The sequence below is a fragment of the Hippoglossus stenolepis genome, chromosome 2 (assembly GCF_022539355.2).
Source record: "Hippoglossus stenolepis isolate QCI-W04-F060 chromosome 2, HSTE1.2, whole genome shotgun sequence".
Taxonomy (NCBI): Eukaryota; Metazoa; Chordata; class Actinopteri; order Pleuronectiformes; family Pleuronectidae; genus Hippoglossus; species Hippoglossus stenolepis.
The window spans coordinates 684,695-705,385 of NC_061484.1; the positions used below are offsets into that span (position 1 = coordinate 684,695).

A 20,691-nucleotide genomic window follows, 5' to 3' on the forward strand; every position below is an offset into this window, starting at 1 on the left:
CTTGCACAGGCAGTTCATGTTGTATAGCAGAAGCTGCAGAACTTTGGTTCCTTCATTTGTCATGTTTCACCATGTTGGGTACACCAGAGTAACAAGAGTGGCAGGTAACTGTGGGTCCAACTTTCACTGAGGTAAACAAATACAGAATTTCTGGATGTCTCAGACATAACAGACATAACAAACTATGATTAAATGTCTTTACATTAATCAGCAGCACATGATAATGTGACCATGACACAGTAATGTGTGCATGCTACAATAATATGAAATAATGTGCACATGACAATAATGTGAAATAATGTGCACGTTACACAACGTGAACATGAAACTATAATGTAAGCATGACACAAAAATGTGAATATGACAAACAGCCCTGGGTCATTGTGGTTTTGTTCTGGTTGCATCTTACTGTAAGCTGTTTATATTATTTTGGCCCCAAAAGAACATACAGGGTGTACCTGGCTCTACTTCACAGAGTGCAGAGCCTGGTGTCTAATAAGGTTGCTGAGGAAGGAGAAGTTCTTGCCACACTTGGAGCAGTGGAACCTCTTCTCCCCAGTGTGGACACTCTGGTGGACCTTCAGGTTGGTGGAGGTCGAAAACTGCTTCCCGCAATGTGGGCAGGGGAAGGGCCTCTCCCCTGTGTGGACCATCTGATGGCGCTTGAGGCTGCAGAACTGGCCGAAGCTTTTCCCGCAATGGGTGCACTGGTATGGCTTCTCTCCCGTGTGGACGCGCTCATGGATGCGCAGCTGGCATTGGTGGGCATAACGGCGGGAGCAGTAGGTGCATGCATAGGCAAGGCAGGGCTGCTGCTGCTGCTGCTGCTGCTGCTGCTGCTGCTGCTGGGTCTGAGCTGAACCAGACTCAGGAAGGTGGTTTTTACTGGAGGAGCAAGCACTGTGCATCTGCCCCATTTCAGACCATGAATATTGTGTTTGCTGATGCTGGGAGTCCACTGTTGCGATGGAAACAGGGGGGCTGTTAAAGATCACTTCACTGGGGGAGTCACTGATCTGAATACACAGCAGTGGCTGATACTGGGACCTGACATTGCCAAGAGGTGTCTCTTCATCAGCTCTGTCACCTCCACCTCGTCCAGAAGACGGTGCCTCCCTGCAGCTGTTTGAGTTTATTACAATGATGTCCTGTTTAGACTCATGGCTCACCCCGTCCCTGTTGCACTCAGGCATTCTTGGGACAGCTGGGAAGGCACAGGCCACATTTGTCCTAGTTTGACTGAATGAGGAGTTTGCTGGTACACTCTGTAGTGTGTATTTGGAGCAAGATGGCTGCTGCATATCTTCAGTCTCACTGCTCTCCTGCCAGTCCAGCAGGGTGTGGGGAGGTCTCTCTTTCTCTGGGGTGTCACCTGATGAACCAACAGCAAAGAAACACAATGAGAGAAACATATTTACTGTATTCTTTTCACGTATGGTGCACTATATAAGGTTTTTACATGTCAGCTTAAAGAAGCATAATAACCAGTGTTCTGTGTTGACATCCCAGCTTTGAGTAGTAACTAGAGGTGCTTATTTTCAATATCAGTCAGTTTTACCATTATTTTCTAAATCAATCAATGGATTTGTCTATAAAATTTCTTTGTCCCAGTTTCCCAGAATCCAAGGAGGCGGCTTCAGATCAATGACCAACACCCAAGGAAAAACAGTTCATAAAGATAGAAAACAGAGAAGAGCTGACATTTTGGAGGCTGTAAAGAGGATTTGTGTTGACATTTTGCCAGGAAAATCAATAAAAAATATGAATCTATAATCAAAACAGTTGCAAATCATTTTTCTGATAATCGATAAACCAATTAATCAACTGGTTGTTGCAGAAAATTAAAGAAGTGGATAGCGCATGCGCTAAAAAAATTATTCCACAAATTAATCATCACGCGCTAACACATTCATTTTGACAGCCCTAATGCAGTGCACAAATACAGTACAGAAAATTCCTTTTATGTGTAAACCTGCTTGGCAATAAAAAACGCTTCTGATTCTGTATATGTGAAATGTGTTCCGTTATCAGAAACAACTTTCAATCTTATATGAAGCATCACAGAGCAGCTAAGGAGGAAAACATGGATGTGTTCTATACAGAAAATGGTTCACTACTGTTTGGGCAGCCAGTGCTTGGTAGTGATGGTGCTTGGTGCAGGTCCAAGTGATGTCAGTGGCGTTTCCAGCACAAGAAAACAATGGGAAATGAAAAACAGAAGGATACCTTGCACTTCATGCATCTTTTCCTCCGGGCTCTGAGGACTGCTGGTGTTTTTCAGACGTCCCTGGCCCTGGAAAAAGGAGGAAGGCGTTTAGCTGACAAAAAGAACCACGAGGCTCTGACATACAAAATAATTATTACTTCAGACAGGAGTCATTGGGTTGATGTGTAAAATATACTGTATGTGCTTGATATAAACTGATCAGTTATTCACTTTGTCTATTGCACTACTATTAATGAAATGAAACCATACAATTAAACTCTCTGAAAATATGATTTATTGGTACCTTTACACTTCACTGTGTGGATATTTGTACAAGTATATCAAATTGTTAGTAAACCTCCCTCTACTAGCTCTGGTTACAAGATATGCATTTAAATGAGTAAACATGCAGTTACATCTTTAAAATGATGTGATGAGTGTGAGAGGATGAGTGACAGGATGCCTGAGGTGGAAATGTTCAACAAGGAAATCTTCACCCAGGCTTTTAAAACAGTTTACTGCACAATACTACACCACAAGTTTGCTCCAGCTGCTCACATACTGTCAATCTTTTAAAATCATCACAGCTCTGACCCTATGGGTTAATATGTGCAAAAGAAAAGGAGGAATACTAAAGTGTGATGATTTTTAAAAAATCATAATTTTTAGATAAAAAAGAACTCTATGATTATTTATTCTCAATGCACCGAAACACTCATATCTGTAAATAAAACATAATTTAAATCTGCTGTCATCTAAATAAATATCTGATATACTGTGTTCATATCCCTGCTGGGATTAGTGGTGTTAATATGCCATTTATTTTTCTACCTATATCGCAATGTCAAGACAGTGAGGCTTTGCAATGAAAGCAAAGACATCTCTACAGTTGAAGCTACAACCTATGACTACTACTACTACTGACTTCAATTGTTTGTTCAAGCGAGAGCTTCTTATACCTACTCAGATACTCTACCATTACTGACAATAACTCCTCAATTCATTTGAGTTCCATTATGCTACAAACTGTTTATTCTAATCAATGTTGTAACTTACTCTTATTTTTTTAATGTTCTCCGTTACACTTGACATCTATTGCACTTCTGTCCGTCCTGGGAGAGGGATCCCTCACATGTGGCTCTCTGAGGTTTCTACCTTCTTTTTACCTTGTTAAAGTTATTTTTTTAGTAGTTTTTCCTTACTCTTTTTTAGGGTTAAGGGCAGAGGATTTCACACCTTGTTAAAGCCCTATGAGACAAATTGTGGTTTGTGAATATGGGCTATACAAATAAAATTTGATTGATTGATTAATTCTTGTCACTTAGATCAAATAAATCAAAAATAAATCATTCAATGTGTGTGAAACACTGAGAAGAAAACCGTGGATGTGTCCTGGGCCAAGTTGAAGGTGCACCTTCGCAGCCAAACATGAGCTTTACCATTTCAAAGGGTAAAATCTTATTTGACTGTAGAGCCGCACAGAGCACATTGATTCAGCCCCTCATTCCCTAGCTCATTTTAATCATTTAGGGAGTTCTACATAAGAGGTTCCTAAACTTTTCAGGCTCACAACCCCAAAAATAACAGTAACGGAGACTTTTAAGCCTCATTATCCCAAAGGGTATTAAATTGATCCAGTTCACAAAAACTCCCTTATGTGCCTATGTTTCCTGCGGTTGAGTAAATGAACCTGCTGCAGCTAATGCTGTCATTAATCTGTCATAATCCCCTCAGGAGTTACGTGAACACAAAGGAAATCAGAAGGCTGGTGATTATTGCATGGTTTTATTTTAAATGTAACTATATAAATGTTATATTTCAGATTGTTTTTGAAAAGAATTTGCTTTCTGGAAAGAATTTTGCAACCTTCCTCTCATGACTTGCAACCCTGCAGGGGTTGTTGAGCCCTAGATTGGGAACCACTGTTCAAAAGTATAATCTTATTTCCAACACTGAACAAGCACAGACTCTTGTTTGATTTCTTTTAAGTGACATCCTGTATGTGAAGAGTTTTTGTGGATATTAAGAAATTCATGGATGTAGCTGGTATGAATAAAATTTGGAAATAAGAGGATGAGATCTGCTGTATGAAGTTTAAAGCTTCAAAGTTAAAACCATTATTCTCTCACACGAGGGGAAGAAAAATGTATCACTTTACAGATCTGACATGAAAAGAGAAATCGGCTCTTTCAAAATATTTAATATATGCTTCTTTTCGACAGAAAGAATACCATGCCCCCTTTATCCTGCTCAATAAAGCAACAGGCTACAGACCAAATTCAATAGGATGTTAGGATTTAAAGATTTAATGCTAAAATCATTATTTCTGTTATTATTTTTAAAACAATTTAGGGACATTGGGCCTCATTCACAAACAGTGCGTACGCAGAGATCTGTGCTTAAACCATGCTTTGAAAGAAAAATGGGATTCATCAATATGTTCTTACCTAAATTTGTTCACACAGTACGAACAAATTTAGAACTTCCTCAGACCATGAGTACGCACAAATGAAGTCCCAGCTGTCCTAGAAAATGTACACACACACCCTTTAACCAAATGCATAATATATTAAAACTCTAAAAAAGTCTTTAATAGACAACAATAATTTATTTTACTAATGCATTGACCAAATGTATTAAATTACTATGAAATTGACAACTTTTCATCCTCATTTTTTATTTTCATAATTAAAATCTTCAACTATACCAGTTGATATTGTATATTTAGTTTCCAATAAAGGATATAAGAATGTTCATATTGAAATGTAACACTTTTGGCTTTCATTAAATTGTTTATTAGCCTATAATTGACTGTAATCACCTGTAGTGTCTCCCCTAAACCTGTATGCCATAACGTATTACTCATGACCCTCATGTCCTGACTGTGCTCGTCACGTCTCATGTTGTGCAGCACAAAAAGTAAAAAAAAAACTCTAGAGCGAATCAAACAAACACGAAGTTAACATCAGTCCTGTACGTGTCCTAATAACTTGTGATCAGTGATGGTGTTTATTCTTAAAGTGTAAAGTGAGCGCATGTCAGAGGAGTGAGGAGGAAGCAGACCCTGACAGAGACACAGGACGGCCGGACCTTTAATGTGCATCTGTCCTGATCCTGAAGCAGCGGTGTTATATAAGGAGTCCACGTCCGCATGTGCTCAGCTCTGTGCAGCACACAGCATTCAGCACCTCAGTTATTGCAGCCCAGGTTTCTTTTTTCTTTAAACATTGTCACTCTGGAAGAAACGCTAAAGAGAAGTGTTCCTTTTGTGGCTTCCACCTCCAACACAATTGTTACAATTTCTGCTGTGAAATTCCTTTTCTCTCTCATAACTTCAACTTCTCTGTTCAGCACACCGCTCTCTTCATGACAAACGGATGTGCTTATATGGAGAAATAGAGGAGTGGCAGTATGCTAATCACAGAGAGCGGGCACGCACCTATCGATTTAGAATGAGTCTGATTCACAAACATACGCATGGTAGTGAGAACAAAATCGGCTGGTGCACACGTGTCATGAAGCCTGCGGTGATTTCGCGCACGCACTTATTTTCTGCGGAGAGTAACAACATTTCTGCGCACAGGTTAGTGAATGAGGCCCATTGTTGTTTCTGCAGTTAACATTCAGAGTATTTACAGTCTGTAATTCTCTATGTGGTAGTTTTACAGTCTTAGTCGCAGAGTTCAGACTACCTGCATTTCAACAAGAATTACCGCACAGCGGTTGTATGGCTCCACCAACCAGTGCAGTTTCCATGTATTTACATATTTGATACTTTTCTTTCCAGATTCATATAAGGTCACTGTGACTTTTGACCACTGAATCATCATAATTTTATCTGAAAAACTTAGTCTAAGTAACAACAGATCAAAAGTTCCCTCAAGCACTCTTGAGATATCACATTCAAATACATGTTTTTTGTACATTGACCCTTGATCAACGAAATCTAATCAGTTAGTCAAGGGGAATTGTACCAAATGTAATGAAATTCCCTATAGGCAGACCGAATATATATCACATTCACAGGTATGTGAGGTCAAGGTGAACTTGACCTTTGACCTCCAAGCACCAAAATCTAATCAGTTCATCTTTGTGTCCAAGTGATCTAGGGCTGGGCTATATGTCTTCAAATCAATATCACATTTATTTCGATTATATATTACGATTAATGACGATTATTTACAAAGATAATCCCCCTAGCACATTACTCAGCGCCGGTCAACAAGCTACTCTGAAAAATAAAAATCTGCAGGGGTGTGTCGGTGTAGGTATCTGCACGTCTCTGTTGTGCTTTACACAAACTGACTCCCACATTTGTTTAGTTATTAATCAATGGTGTTAGATTGTAAATTTGGATTGTTCAGGGGCCTCATTTATAAAACAGTGCGTAGGATTCATACTAAAAGTGTATGTGCACACAAAAGCCAAAAATATCGTACGCATACAAAATATCTAATTTATAAAACCGTGCGCACGCACACATGAACGCAATGTTCCCTTTATAAATCACAGTGGAAACTTTCACAAGTGGATCTGCCTCACACTCGGCCCTCTACACGCCCACATTCAACCATAAATGGTCAATGCAAAGCTGCTCGTGAATATAAAATGATCCTGCTGACCAATGGGTTTAACGGTGAATCATGGCATCACGCGATGAAAAGAAGCGCAACTTTCTGACACTGACATCGAGGTGTTTGTTAGTGAGGTGGAGGTGACGAGTGATTTTATGGGACAGCAGTGATCAGTTATAAAGTAATAAAGAAAATACACTGATACACTACTGCTGCTGCTGCGGATAATACAGTGAGTGAGAGAGGACGACAGAAAGAACCGAGCCTGAAACCTGAAGGGTCTTATGGAACAGTCGCAACTAACGCTGTTGGTTTTAATGTTAATGATGAAGTGGATCAATAATCTGGCTTCAGTTCACCACCTCACATCTGCATCGCCACTTTCCCATCTCCAAAATGTTCGTACAGATGGGTCAGAGTTAGCGTAGAAGTGGGCTGATTCACCTGTCAAGTTTGTTATCATAAATCCCAATGTATGTGTGAGAAGTGGCGTAAGCATCTTTCAGGCCCCGTTTTGTGCACACGCAAAGGTTAGAAATGAGACCCCTGGTCACTTTAACCCTGACGTCGTAGCTGAGCGAAAAAAGTATTAACCCAATTAACTGACATGAGCAAAATTAAGTCAGTTAGGTCATAAATGTCGGTTTCGATGCATTTTCAGTTAATAGCCCAGCCCTAAAGTGAAGACAGTTAAGTACCAAATTTGACATTCCCTTAAGTTGATCTTCAGATATCATGTCCAAGAAAATCATAAACTCCCTGTACAGTGTTGTGCATGTCGCGCATATTTTCGTGAACGGGGAACTTTACGAATCAGTTTTCATATGTTGAACGTGAGGGAACGTCACGTTAATTTGTTAAATCATCATCGTATCAGGCCAGCATGAAATACCAGGAGCGGGCGAATGTTTGTGTGTTTGTGTGTTTGTGTGTGTGTGTGCGTGTGCGTGCGCTACCAGACAGCGTGCACACACACAGGCCCCGGGGCTCCGCCCCCACTCACTCGCTCAGAGAGAGACACACAGTGAGATCAGAGCTCGTTCACGTGTAGCAGCCAGTCAGTGACAAACAAGACACAGTGTTCAAAAACCAAGTTGAAAAGAAAGTACGATGAAGCCTGTCTTGCTCTTGGGTTCACAGTGAATGAAGGAGGACATGAGGAGAGACCAGTGTGGATTTTAGGTCTGAAAACTCTGGCAGCTGACAGAGACCCAACAAATTAAGAAGACAGTTAGAAACATTACACCCCAGTCACATGGTTGAGCTTTATCATCGTTGTAACAAAGTGATTATAATTTAATTTATTTTTTCTCTATTTTTGAAAAAGTACAGACTGATGGAGGAAAAAAGTACAAAAGTACTTCAATTAAGTTGAATTTAAGCAAAGTTAATGCACTATTCTTTGAAAAAAGCGACAAATGTCACAAGAAGTTGTTTGAAAAAGGTTTTTTATTTGCACATCAGAAATTCCTGAAAGTAATGTGAATTTAATGTTCATGTGTATGTTATGTAAATACACATGTTAAACTTGGCCCATTTTGTCATCATTTTGTTGGGGCAGGGGAGCGGGTGGGGCATGAAAAATATTCTAGCTCCAAAGTGGGGCATGACAGAAAAAGTTTGAGAACCACTGCTTTAGTGCAAGTGAATATTTGTACCAAATTTGAAAAAATGGCATTCTTGAGATAACCACAGGAATGGGATGGACGGACGGACCACTCGAAAACATAATGCCTCACGTCACTGGCTTTCGCCGGCACGTAGGCATAATAATGGTGACAGTTTGAATGATGAAGTAGACCGGTTAAACTAGAGAGGTGCTGCTTGAAATCTGCATTTTTCTTTTAATCTGCTCCTGTTTCTGATAAAAAGCTCTGAGGAGTCAAAGCCACTTGTCTGGGGGACCTCTTCTGGTGGTCTGGTGTCTGTGCTCAGTGCTGGATCTTCTCATGCCTCTTGAGGTTGCTGGGGTGAGAGAAACGTCGGTTGCAGACAGAGCAGGGGAAGGGCCTCTCTCCGGTGTGCACGTTGCGGTGGATGTCCAGCTGGCTCTGGCACACAAAGCTCTTGCCGCAGAGTAGACAGGTGTATGGCCTCTCCCTGGTGTGCCTGGCCATGTGCTTCTGCAGGTCAGACTGCAGGAAGAAGCGCTTGCTGCAGCTGGTGCAGCCGTACGGACGATCCATGGCCATGATGTGGTACAAAGCGGGGTGGCACCTGCTGGAGATGGGTTTGTTGTGGCTGTGGTTGGGGGGGGGCACAGGGCGGAGCAGAACCAGACTGGGTGCGTCACAGTTATCGCTTGATGATGTCCCTGGATTGTCATCAAGAGGGACAGCAGACCTTGCCTGCACTGATCTGTGTCCTACTGATTCCAGTCCAGCACACTGAATCAGGGGTAATGTAGTTTGTTCAGGTCTGCCACTGCCTGCTTCTCTATTTGTCTGGCCTACATGTAACCACTCACACTCCTGTCCCTCCTTGTCTGACATCCCCCCTCCATGAATGACTATCACCTCTGATAGAGAGGACTTGGAGGTATCTAATGCAGCCACAGTAGCATTCCTGCTATCTGTTACATCAATGCAAGACGTTGGCACAGCATCCCTGCGTGCTATCAAGTGACAGTCTGAGTTCAAAGGCTGAATTTCCCCTGCTCTGACATCACTTCCTGTCAGCAGGAGGCCGCGGGTGGTGTCCCTGCCACCGTGAGTTTCAGCTGTCCTGCCGACAACAAAGGTGATGACGTCAGATGCACTGACCTCCGTTACGTTGCTGCATCTTGTCGGTTGGCCATCGGTGCTGTCCGTTGAGGTTGCATGGAGTGAGGTTGTAGAGTTGACGCCTCCTCCAGTGCGGATGCCTGAGTCTGGGGTCGCCTCATCGGTGGTGCCCATGGTCTCCATCGCTCCCTCCACCTTGATGATGTGCAGCTCCCCCTCCTCTTGCAGCCCTGCTGACTGAGAGGACAAACTCATTCAAAACAACTTCCGCTGGAAGTAACATGTTGACTGATTGTTCCTGCCTATTACAGCAGAAACAACTGGTCTTTTACTGTAGTAGTTAATTGATAGAAAATATGTTAGAATAGAAAATGTGTAATCGATTTATCATTTCAGAAAGTTTTCATACTGTTTTTTTAAAAACAGTGAAACAATATGTCCAGTCTCATTTTCATATATCTTTGTAAACGAGTTTTAAATCTGGGTCAAACGAGACAGAACACAATTATTTATTTTGCATTTTTTTGATCATATACTAAACAATTAATTTAAAATCAATGAGCGGATTAATAATTTATTAAAATAGTTCCAGCCCTTAAAAAAGAATAAACCTGTATACATATCCATTCATATTAACATAGCAAACACAGAATTATGATAATTATTGGTTTCCATACTAATGGCAGCCTTACAAAACAAGGTAAATTTTAAGCATCAGAGGGGCAATCATGCATACCCTCTGCAAGCGCTGTACTTCTACTACCAGAATCATGCAATGCTAACTTATTTATATGTTATGAGAACAGTCCTGCAACTACATGTATGTATCTCACTGTGACCTTACAGCAAACACCCTGGTTTGATAGAAATAAACAAGGAAACACATGTGAGAAACAATATTTGATAGATCCATTTCAATGCAAAGACAGAAGGTACTCTACATGCTTGGATTGTTTTCTTCTTCCTGGAACCGGCGGGCCTTACTACACAAGGGCGACTGCGAAGCTGTCAATCTCAAAGACAACTGACTGGTCCCTTCACAAAGATATTAACATGAAATATTATTACCAGGATTCCCTTAAAGAAATATCATGAATACAAGGTATTTTATCCTTATTATTTATCATTACATTTAAGTAAATTAACAGGGTATCTAAAGCATATTTTCCTAAATCTTGAGACAGCTCATATATAAAGACAGACAGACATTTCCCCTGCTCATTAGTCTGAACAAATGTACTGTAGGTACTGATGACTCAAGAGCCTTGCTGGTGCTGACAGATGCATATAAACTTCCCAGCAAGGTGTGCTTTGCATGTGCAAAAAAAGTTTTCCACACCTGGAAAAACTTGCATGTGCTGTACTGCATAACAGCAACATCCTCACCCCAATGGAAATACTATTATAATTCAATGTAATGGACCATCAATTGTTCATGGTAATTTAATTTGTTCAACCACATTTAAAACAATCATTTTTTATTTATTTTACTCTGTAACTGTGTTTTTTTTGCCGTTCCATCATTGAAGCATTGTGTGCTCTCACCAATGCAATGACAACGGACCAGTCTGTCACAGTCAACCAGCCATGAGGAGCACAGAGAAAAATTAGTGGGACAGTGGACCATCTAAAAACCCATTAAGTTTTTACTGTCCTAGGCAGGCAGGTGTGCATGAGAGCATGCTGTATGTTCACATGTCAATCAAACAAAGACACTGTGGATCTACTCACCAATGTTAAGGCTACTAGCACTTGTACTCTCTCTGTCCAAACATATCTGATGTAATGAAAACATCATCGTCTCATCCTCATATATAAGATGATCCCCACTTTTTCAAACCTAATTTCCATGAAAACACATATCGTTTTGAACCCGACATATTGTCTCTACAGAGTAGAGACTTTTCAGCACAGATACTTCTATTCATTCAGCTATGACACAGAGCCTAGGTCTAATAATGGTAGAGAAAACCCAGAAAATGTATTCAAGTCACAAACTGATTACACCAAACCTCAGGTTTTCTTCTGGGCTGAATAAACTACTGACATCCACATTTCACAAGCTTCTCCTCCTCCACTGTGACATCATTAACACACCACAAAAAGCTCTGATGTCCCCCTCTGTTGACAACAGCCCAAAACTGAGATAGTTTAGTTCAGTTTAGTGTCATAATAACAAGAAAAACAGACACTGGACCAGAGAATGTGTAAATGATTAATCATGAAGTAGAGATGCATGATATACAGTATATCGGTCCAATATATTATCGGCTCGATAATGGGAATTTTATATTATTTATTTATTTATCAGAATCGGAAATCATAGCTGATAAAACGTCCGATAAACACAGCGTGCCTGGTCACGCTCATATAGTCATACATCTGTGCCTGTCCATACCAGCGTGATGTGTTTACATCGGAACTGAAAACTGCGCCGGTGTGGACGTTTTTTACACTTTCTAAGATCGACTGTGGGATTGCAATTTGCACCAAATGTGCAAAGGTTCCAATTGAGGGAAAGAAATTATCAAATTGTAACACTACCAATCTCATATGTCACTTTAGAGTCTGTCATCGCGACGACAATGATTGGCGAGAATACGAAGCGCTTGCAGCCAGCGTTAGTGAGGGGGAAAAAAAGTCGCCGCTTCTTTTCAGATGTGTCCCTGCCCGATATGATGTGGTCGCCGCACACATTCATAGTCTGATAGATGCCAAGGTAAGTTTTACCACAGACATACAGTGCATCCGGAAAGTATTCACAGCGCTTCACTTTTTCCACATTTTGTTATGCAACAGCCTTATTCCAAAATGGATCATTTGTTTCCTCAAAATTCTACACACGATACCCCATACTGATAACGTGAAAATACTTTTTGGGAAATTTTTGCTAATTTATTAAAAATAAAAAACAAAAAAATCCCATGTACATAAATATTCACAGCCTTTGTCATGACACTCAAAATTGAGCTCAGGTGCATCCTGTATCCACTGATCCTCCTTGAGATGCTTCTACAACTTGATTGGAGTCCACCTGTGGTGAATTCAGTTGATTGGACAGGATTTGGAAAGGCACACACTGTCTATATAAGGTCCCACAGTTGACAGTGCATGTCAGAACACAAACCAAGCCATGAAGTCCAAGGAATTGTCTGTAGACCTCCGAGACAGGATTGTATCGAGGCACAGATCTGGGGAAGGGTACAGAAAAATTTCGGAAGCATTGAAGGTCCCAATGAGCACATTGGCCGCCATCATCTGTAAATGGAAGAAGTTTGGAACCACCAGGACTCTTCCTAGAGCTGGCCGGCCGGCCAAACTGAGCGATCGGGGGAGAAGGGCCTTAGTCAGGGAGGTGACCAAGAACCCGATGGTCACTCTGACAGAGCTCCAGCGTTGCACTGTGAAGAGAGGAGAACCTTCCAGAAGGACAACCATCTCTGCAGCACTCCACCAATCAGGCCTGTATGGTAGAGTGGCCAGACGGAAGGCACTCCTCAGTAAAAAGGCACATGACAGCCCGCCTGGAGTTTGCCAAAAGGCACCTGAAGGACTCTCAGACCATGAGAAACAAAATTCTCTGGTCTGATGAAACAAAGATTGAACTCTTTGGCCTGAATGCCAAGCGTCATGTCTGGAGGAAACCAGGCACCGCTCATCACCTGGCCAATACCATCCCTACAGTGAAGCATGGTGGTGGCAGCATCATGCTGGGGGGATGTTTTTCAGCGGCAGGAACTGGGAGACTAGTCAGGATCGAGGAAAAGATGAATGCAGCAATGTACAGAGACATCCTTGATGAAAACCTGCTCCAGAGCGCTCTGGACCTCAGACTGGGGCAAAGGTTCATCTTCCAACAGGACAACAAAAAGCCTAAAAAAGACTTGAGGCTGTAATTGCTGCCAAAGGTGCTTCAACAAAGTATTGAGCAAAGGCTGTGAATACTTATGTACATGTTATATTTTGGTTCTTTATTTTTAATAAATTTGCAAAAATTTTAAACAAACTTTTTTCACTTTGTCATTATGGGGTATTGTATGTAGAATTTAATCCATTTTGGAATAAGGCTGTAACATAACAAAATGTGGAAAAAGTGAAGCGCTGTCAATACTTTCCGGATGCACTGTATGGACCTCAGACGTCAGTCCAGTTAGTTTGACGGCTCAGTGGCTGGATGATAATATTGTAGCCGAGGGTTTACTTTACATATATACTGCGAGGCATTAGTGTATTGGGTGAACCAGGACAACATGCCCATTTATTAATTCTTTACTCTCTTACTCTTTACGTTCTCCACGACAGAACCACTTCCGTTGGTGACCCTTCACAACAAGTGTCCCAACAGACAGGAATGACAAGAAAAAAACAAAAAGCTTCCACAATAAAGCAACTAAACAAATAGCTTGCAATTTCAATATGAAACGGACATTGTTGCATGCACTCGCATACAGCAGCCTGTCAGTTCTATAAGAGCCCTCATTTTTTTTATGAAAGATGCACTTTATATTTTGTTTCAAGTGATTGTGTTTAATAATTGACATCTCTTTTCAGGGATGTTGTCTGTGCATTTAATTTATTTTTTATGCAAAACATTTGATAAGCTTTATGATCCAAAATGAGTCCAAAGTATAGAGAAACCTTCCTTACTCTCATGCACTAAAAGTACATAAACTATGCTCAACCTTTTTCCTTATTGAGCATAATATTCCATGTGCTTTTGTTAGTTTTTAAATCAGGCTTTCAGTTCTATAATAGCCTTTATTTTTGAATCAACATTATTTTATCTGAATTTCTATTTTAATACATTGACATGTCTTATTTGAGATGTCAAAATATTTAATTTAAATTCTTTTAAAGTCTGAAATATAAAGAAATAGAAATATACTGCAATATATAGAAAAAATCTAAATGTAATTAAACCGGTATATACAGTGTAAAGAAATATAATGCATCACTTTCCTGTCTGCTGCACCCAGATTCTCCACCTCTCACCGAAATAACGCAGAGGATTTGATGCTGTTGTGAAAGCACCTGTGCAAAATGCCTCTCGCTGGGTTGTGCATGTGTGAAAGGCAGACTCTGGGTAGACTCAGTAGCCAATTCTCCAGGTTTTACCTGGAGGTCATGTCTGAATACAGCTTAAGTGAGAGTACTGAGTTCACAATCATTTGTAGTGTGAGATATAACTGACCAGTTTATTCAGATGGCAAGTTAATATATCAGTTTGTAGTTGACTGGTTAGTGGGTGTCACTCCCTGCATAACTGACTGCTATATGATAATGTTTGGCAGCAGTTGTAAGAATACTGTAGTTTTAATAGCTGTCACATGTGCCTACTTCAGTCACCATGTTACATGTCAGTCATTTAGAGGGTTTGATATTTAAGAATGTTTTTGTTTAAGTTTTTTTGAATATATGATGTGATGTGAACAAAGTTATTGGGAATTCTTTTAGTCACGATAATCATTTAGTGAAAATTTGATATGGGGACAGTCCAAACTGGAGTAAAAAGTGACAATCCACCGAACCATAATTTTTTGAAGTCACATCTGTGATTGGATGTCTGTGGTGATTCACATTCAATCAGTGTAAAATAGTTTAGATTGCCATAGTAAAATATGAAAAACAAATGCTTGGACATCCCCATGTACTGGTTTAGACATTTTACATTAACTACAATACCATCAGTTTGAGTGCCCCCCCTTTAGACTTTTGAAAATCACAACTAACTTTGGTGAGTCCTGGTGGAACATATCAAACAAGGCAGCTTGGATGAACACAGTCTGCTACTATGTCAAAGTCAGACTTTTAGGGATCCTGCATACAGATGCCCATGAGAAGATGGGTTTCTGGTCTTTGTGCAATGTGGAATAGATACCTCAGTCTTGGCAGTGGTAACGACCTCCTGATCAGGATCCTGGTCAAGGTTGATAGGCTGGCTTTTCTGCACACACTGCTGAATCCCTTTACCTCTGTTCAGGAACCTGGTCCTGCCCTGCAGAGAGGGGCCTGGAGGGACATTAGGAGGAGAATATCTGTGAAGATTCTCAGTCATCCCAGTTTCCCCTCTCATCCAAAAGGCTTTGTCAATTCTGACTGACTAACTGGAGGTTTCAGTGCCAGTGTCGAGAGTCGGTATGCAAAACAGACAGTCATTGAAACCGGCTAGTGGGTTAATGGGGTCCCTCAAGTCAAGGTGTGAATGGCTATAGATATGTATTAGTCGTAGAGCCACTAGTAGAGGTCATTAGTAGAGGTGTGAATCTTCACTAGCCTCACGATTCAATAACGATTCACGCGTCAACAAACATGCATGTCAATGCATCACATAGGGCTGGGCGATGACTTCAAATTAATATCACCATTATTTCTAACGTGACTCAGCTACTCTGCCCCACTGATCTTTCTAATTAACTGCAGAATTCATGTTCATGTCTTCATGGATAGACAGGGCGTCGCTTCTTCAATGAAGTTAAAACACTGTTAGATCTTTCCTGAGCAATAACAATCAATAGCAAAAAGCAAATCATATCTCTAAGGACAACAATACATAAAGAAGACAGCTATAGAGCAGCAATTGAATGGTCTTTTGAGCATCTTTTATAACATTTTACAAAAGAAGAGCTCTTTGCCACCTGTGAAAAGCCATTCCATAATTTAGCTCCTCTAAATCTAATTAAAAAAAAATGTACCTCTGCTAGTGTGGAATCTAGGAGGATGAAGATCTGAAGATTGAAGAGTTAAGTAAATCTTGAATTTGCTAAGGAATATTACCTTCAGTTGAGTGCATCTTAAAAATAAAAACATGTATTAAAAATACTTTTAATAATAATGTATTAAAAAAATATTGAAATCCTAAATAGTAAGAATCTGCAATTTCTGAAACAGAGGTGCAGATGGGGTGTGTAACTCTGATCGAGTAGATATCCTAACAAATTTCTGGAGGACCAGCATTGTGTGTAGGGGCAGTAGGAAAAGTAGTTGCCCATACAAAATTACAAGATGATGAATTAGGCTATAATAAAAAAAAGGGGAAGAAGAAGACAAGATGATATTCCTTATTATACAAATAGATTTATTTACTTTTCTGTTGACCAACTCAAAATGTTTTCTCCAGCTCAATGTTTCATCAACTATAATTCCCAGAAATCTTGTATTTGAAACCTGGGGCAACTCAAGTCGCTCAACAGTCTGACCACTAGAGACTGTTTGTGTTCCTGAAAAGACATATACTGCTGTCCTGTTGATTTCCGCTGAGCTGGAGACAGAGGTCCCCTCACCATACACCATAGACTGTATATAAAAAATGCATGTAGCTTCCGGCTCCAAAAGATGAAGTGCTTAAAGGTGTAATACTGTGGAAATCCAGCAGGGGCTGGCTCAAACTGGCTCCAAGAAATAACTGGCTACATAGACAGCCATTCAAAAAAGACCAACTTCTCCCATGTGTTCTGACTGAAGAAGAGGAAAGTGTTAATATGCTAGTTACTGTACTAGTGAATGTGAATTACGATGCTAACTAAGCTAGCTAGTTAGCCGATAGCTTTGCAATGCTAGGCCTACCAGTTCCCTCAGGGCTGTTAACCAGTGTTAGCCAGGTGTTAAAGTTAAGCTCAATAAAAAAGGTAAATATAACCAACATTAACATGACGTTTGTTTTGTTTCTGCCACATGTGACTCAGTTTAAATGATGTGAGCTGCATTAATGTTAGTTGTTAAGAGTCCACGAGGACGTGATGATAGTTCAGTTCAACAAAATGTTTGGTAACTTCTTACATGTGGTTAAACAGCAGCATTAACTCTGTGTTTTGTGGTGATTACCTGCTGTATGTCCAAAGTTAATCAGGTAAAAAGTTTTGTGTAAGTCTATGTAGTTATGTAGTGAAGCTGTCAGGTTATACTGACTGTGGGAAAATGGTTAATATATATATCTATCTATAGATATATAGATAGATATATATATATATAGAGAGAGAGAGAGAGAGAGAGAGAGAGAGAGAGAGAGAGAGAGAGAGAGAGAGAGCTTTTCTAGTCTTGATGACCACTCAAAACGCTTTACAGTACAGTTTTGCCATTTAACCATTCCCACACACATTCATACAGTGCATCTATATGAGGGGCAATTTGCATTCAGTATCCCCCCGGCATGCAGATGGGGAAGACTAGGATTTCTTGTTGCCAGGGTCTTTATTGTGTTTACACTCCTCGGGTTGAGAGTTCAGAGGTCAGACCCAGCTCCTCCTTTAGGTACAAACATGATAACGTCAGGCTCAGCCTGGCTCCAAATCGCCAATATGTTGCTGATCAAATTAGAAACTCTGGCTTCAAAAACGGCAGTTAACCAACCACTGGGTGACGTCCCGCTAGGTGGCCACTTGCTATACACACGCACCAGCATGCACGGAACGCGAGAGGGTGTCTTGGTGACGTTTTAATCACAAAGCGGTGCCATACAAGTAGAAGGAACTGACAAGGATAGCAAGACAGCTCTTAGTGATAGTGGCTGGAATGTTCTGAAAACATCTGTGCTGTTGTGAACGCGTCTGAGCGGAGAATCTCCCGCTTGGTTGTTCATGTTTGACAGGCAAACTCCGGAAAAAATCCAGACCAAATTCTGCGGACACCCGCCATATATGAAAACGGCTACACAAAAACAGGCACGTGAACGTCCACACAAACTGCTGGGTTCATATGTAAACAGGTGGAGTGGAGTGAGGTTGTGTGGTAACTTACCGGCCGGTGAGTCCTTGCTCTGCCGGTTGAGTTGGCGGACTCCGTGGAAGCGGCTGTTGATGGAAGCCTCCGCTCCCCTCACTCTCTCCGCTCGGTAGCGGCCGATCTGCACCTCCAGCAGTCTGATCTTCCTCCGCAGTAACTCGTTCTCCTTCTGGCTCCGGGACATTTCCAGGTGAATCACCAAGTATCCGTCGTCCACAACTTTACAGATTTCAGCAACGGCCGCGTTTGCCATAACCTCCATGATGGAGGCGATCTGAGAATGGAAGTCCACGGCCGCTGACATGGTCACTGTAGATAGAGATGAACCCCAGTCTTTCAGACGACGCTGATATGAAGAGTAGGGCAACTGTCCGAGCAGAAGTACGTCACAAATAGGTACTGTTGTTTTTAAACTAATGTAGAACAGCCCAGACAGCCAGGATGTGGAGTGTTGACTTGCGCACCGCCCGGAAACTCTCACATTGTTTTGTTCTTCTTCTACTTCTTCTTGTTTTACGACGGCTGGCATCCAGCATAATGGTGCATTACCGCCACCTTCTGCTCTGTGGATCAAAAAAGGCTTACATTCTACATCCCTTATATCATGGGTCTTCAACAGGGGGTCCGCGAAATTTTGGGTTGATTAGACAATTTTAAATTTAAAAAAAATTGTAAAAAAAAATTCCCCCACTAATTTAAATGTCTTTAAGTACACATTAACATGAATCCAACATATTGTAGCGAACGGATAAATGGAGGCAGAAGACTTTATCTTTCACTCAGCAATGCACACATTCAGCGACACACAATAATAAAAACATGAATATACGAACCTGTGTATTATTTGAATAGCTTAGTATTGAATGCACAATAACAGGGTAGCTATGTTTATACCTGGCACTAGGCCCAGTTTAATGTAAAACACAATTTTATACAAAATATGGGGGTCCTTGGCCTGAAAAACGTTGAAGACCCCTGCCTTATATATATATAATATGTAAATATATATATATATATATATATATATATAAAAAGATAAATTCAAATACTATATTTACCCATTAAATCCTATAGAAAATCCCTGTATCCCTTAAGAAAGTCAACAGCACCCTGTTCTGTGCTCTCTTACCCATATTCCATATACAATGCCTATAAAAAGTATTCCCCCCCCCCTTGGATGTTTCAACCTTTTGTTGCTTTTATACATGAAATCATGGTCAATATAATTTGGCTTTTTTGACAAGAATTTGCAAAAAAAAGCTTCTTTCATGTCAAAGTGAAAACTGATTTTTACAAACTAATGTCAATTAATTAAAAATATAAAGTGTAAAATAAGTGTTTGCATAAATATTCACCCCTTTTAAAGTGACTGACCTAATTCAACAGAGGTCCAGCTAGTTGATGCCAGCAGTGTCACAATTAATGAAATGGAGATCACCGAGTGCAGTTGATGTGTGTCGAGTGACTGTAGTATAAAAACACCTGTGTCTGGGAGGTCCAGTCTCTGGTTCATCAGTGTTCCTGCTACAATTGCAACATGAAGACAAAAGAACACTCCAAGCAACTCAGAGAAAAGATCATTGAAAAGTATAAGTCAGGAGATGGCTACAAAAAGATTTCAAACTCACTGGACATCCTACAGAGTTCAGTTAAATCCATCATTAAGAAATGGAAGGAGTATGGCACTTGTTTAAATCTGCCTAGAGCTGGCCGTCCTCACAAACTGAGTGACCGGGCAAGAAGAAGACTGGTGAGGGAGGCCACCAAGACACCTACGACCACTCTGAAGGAGTTCAAAGCTTCAGTGGCTCAGATGGGAGAGACTGTACATACAACAACTATTGCCCGGGTTCTTCACCAGTCGAAGCTGTATGGGAGAGTGGCAAAGAGAAAGCCACTGTTGAAAAAAGCTCATATGAAATCTCGCCTGGAATTCGCCCAAAGGCATGTGGGAGACTCCAAGGTCAATTGGAAGAAGGTTCTTTGGTCTGATGAGACAAAATTTAGCTTTTTGGCCATCAGACTAGATGCTATGTTTGGCGAACACCAATCACTGCACATCACCACAAACACACCATCTCCACCGTGAAGCATGGTGGTGGCAGCATCATGCTCTGGGGATGCTTCTCAGCAGCAGGCCCTGGAAGGCTTGTAAAGGTAGAGGGGAACATGAATGCAGAAAAATATCGCCAAATCCTGGAGGATAATCTAACTCAGTCTGCAAGAGAACTACGACTTGGGAGAAGATTTATTTTCCAGCAAGACAACGACCCCAAGCATACAAAAAGCTACACAGAAATGGTTCAAAGACAACAAGGTGAATGTTCTGGAGTGGCCAAGTCAAAGCCCAGATCTCAATCCAATCGAGAATTTGTGGCTGGACTTGAAAAGAGCTGTTCATGCCCGATCCCCGAGCAACCTGACAGAGCTTGAGCTGTTTTGCAAGGAAGAATGGAGACAAATTGCAGTG

General features: G+C 40.9%; 1 protein-coding gene across 2 annotated transcripts; it reads right to left on the minus strand.

The window, feature by feature from the left end:
* Nucleotides 1–47: 47 nt before the first annotated feature.
* LOC118118922 (zinc finger protein 135) lies at nt 48–18,746 on the minus strand. Of its 2 annotated transcripts, XM_035172471.2 has the most exons (5): nt 18,237–18,746; nt 15,382–15,512; nt 9,543–9,740; nt 2,227–2,293; nt 48–1,372 (listed from the first exon to the last, which is right to left on the minus strand). In XM_035172471.2, exons 1-5 carry the CDS (start codon nt 18,523–18,525, stop codon nt 465–467), a joined length of 1,593 nt encoding a protein of 530 aa, XP_035028362.2. In that variant the 5' UTR covers nt 18,526–18,746; the 3' UTR covers nt 48–464. The 2 variants fall into 2 exon arrangements, with proteins under 2 accessions (XP_035028362.2, XP_035028374.2); XM_035172483.2 differs by lacking the exon at nt 9,543–9,740.
* Nucleotides 18,747–20,691: the final 1,945 nt, after the last annotated feature.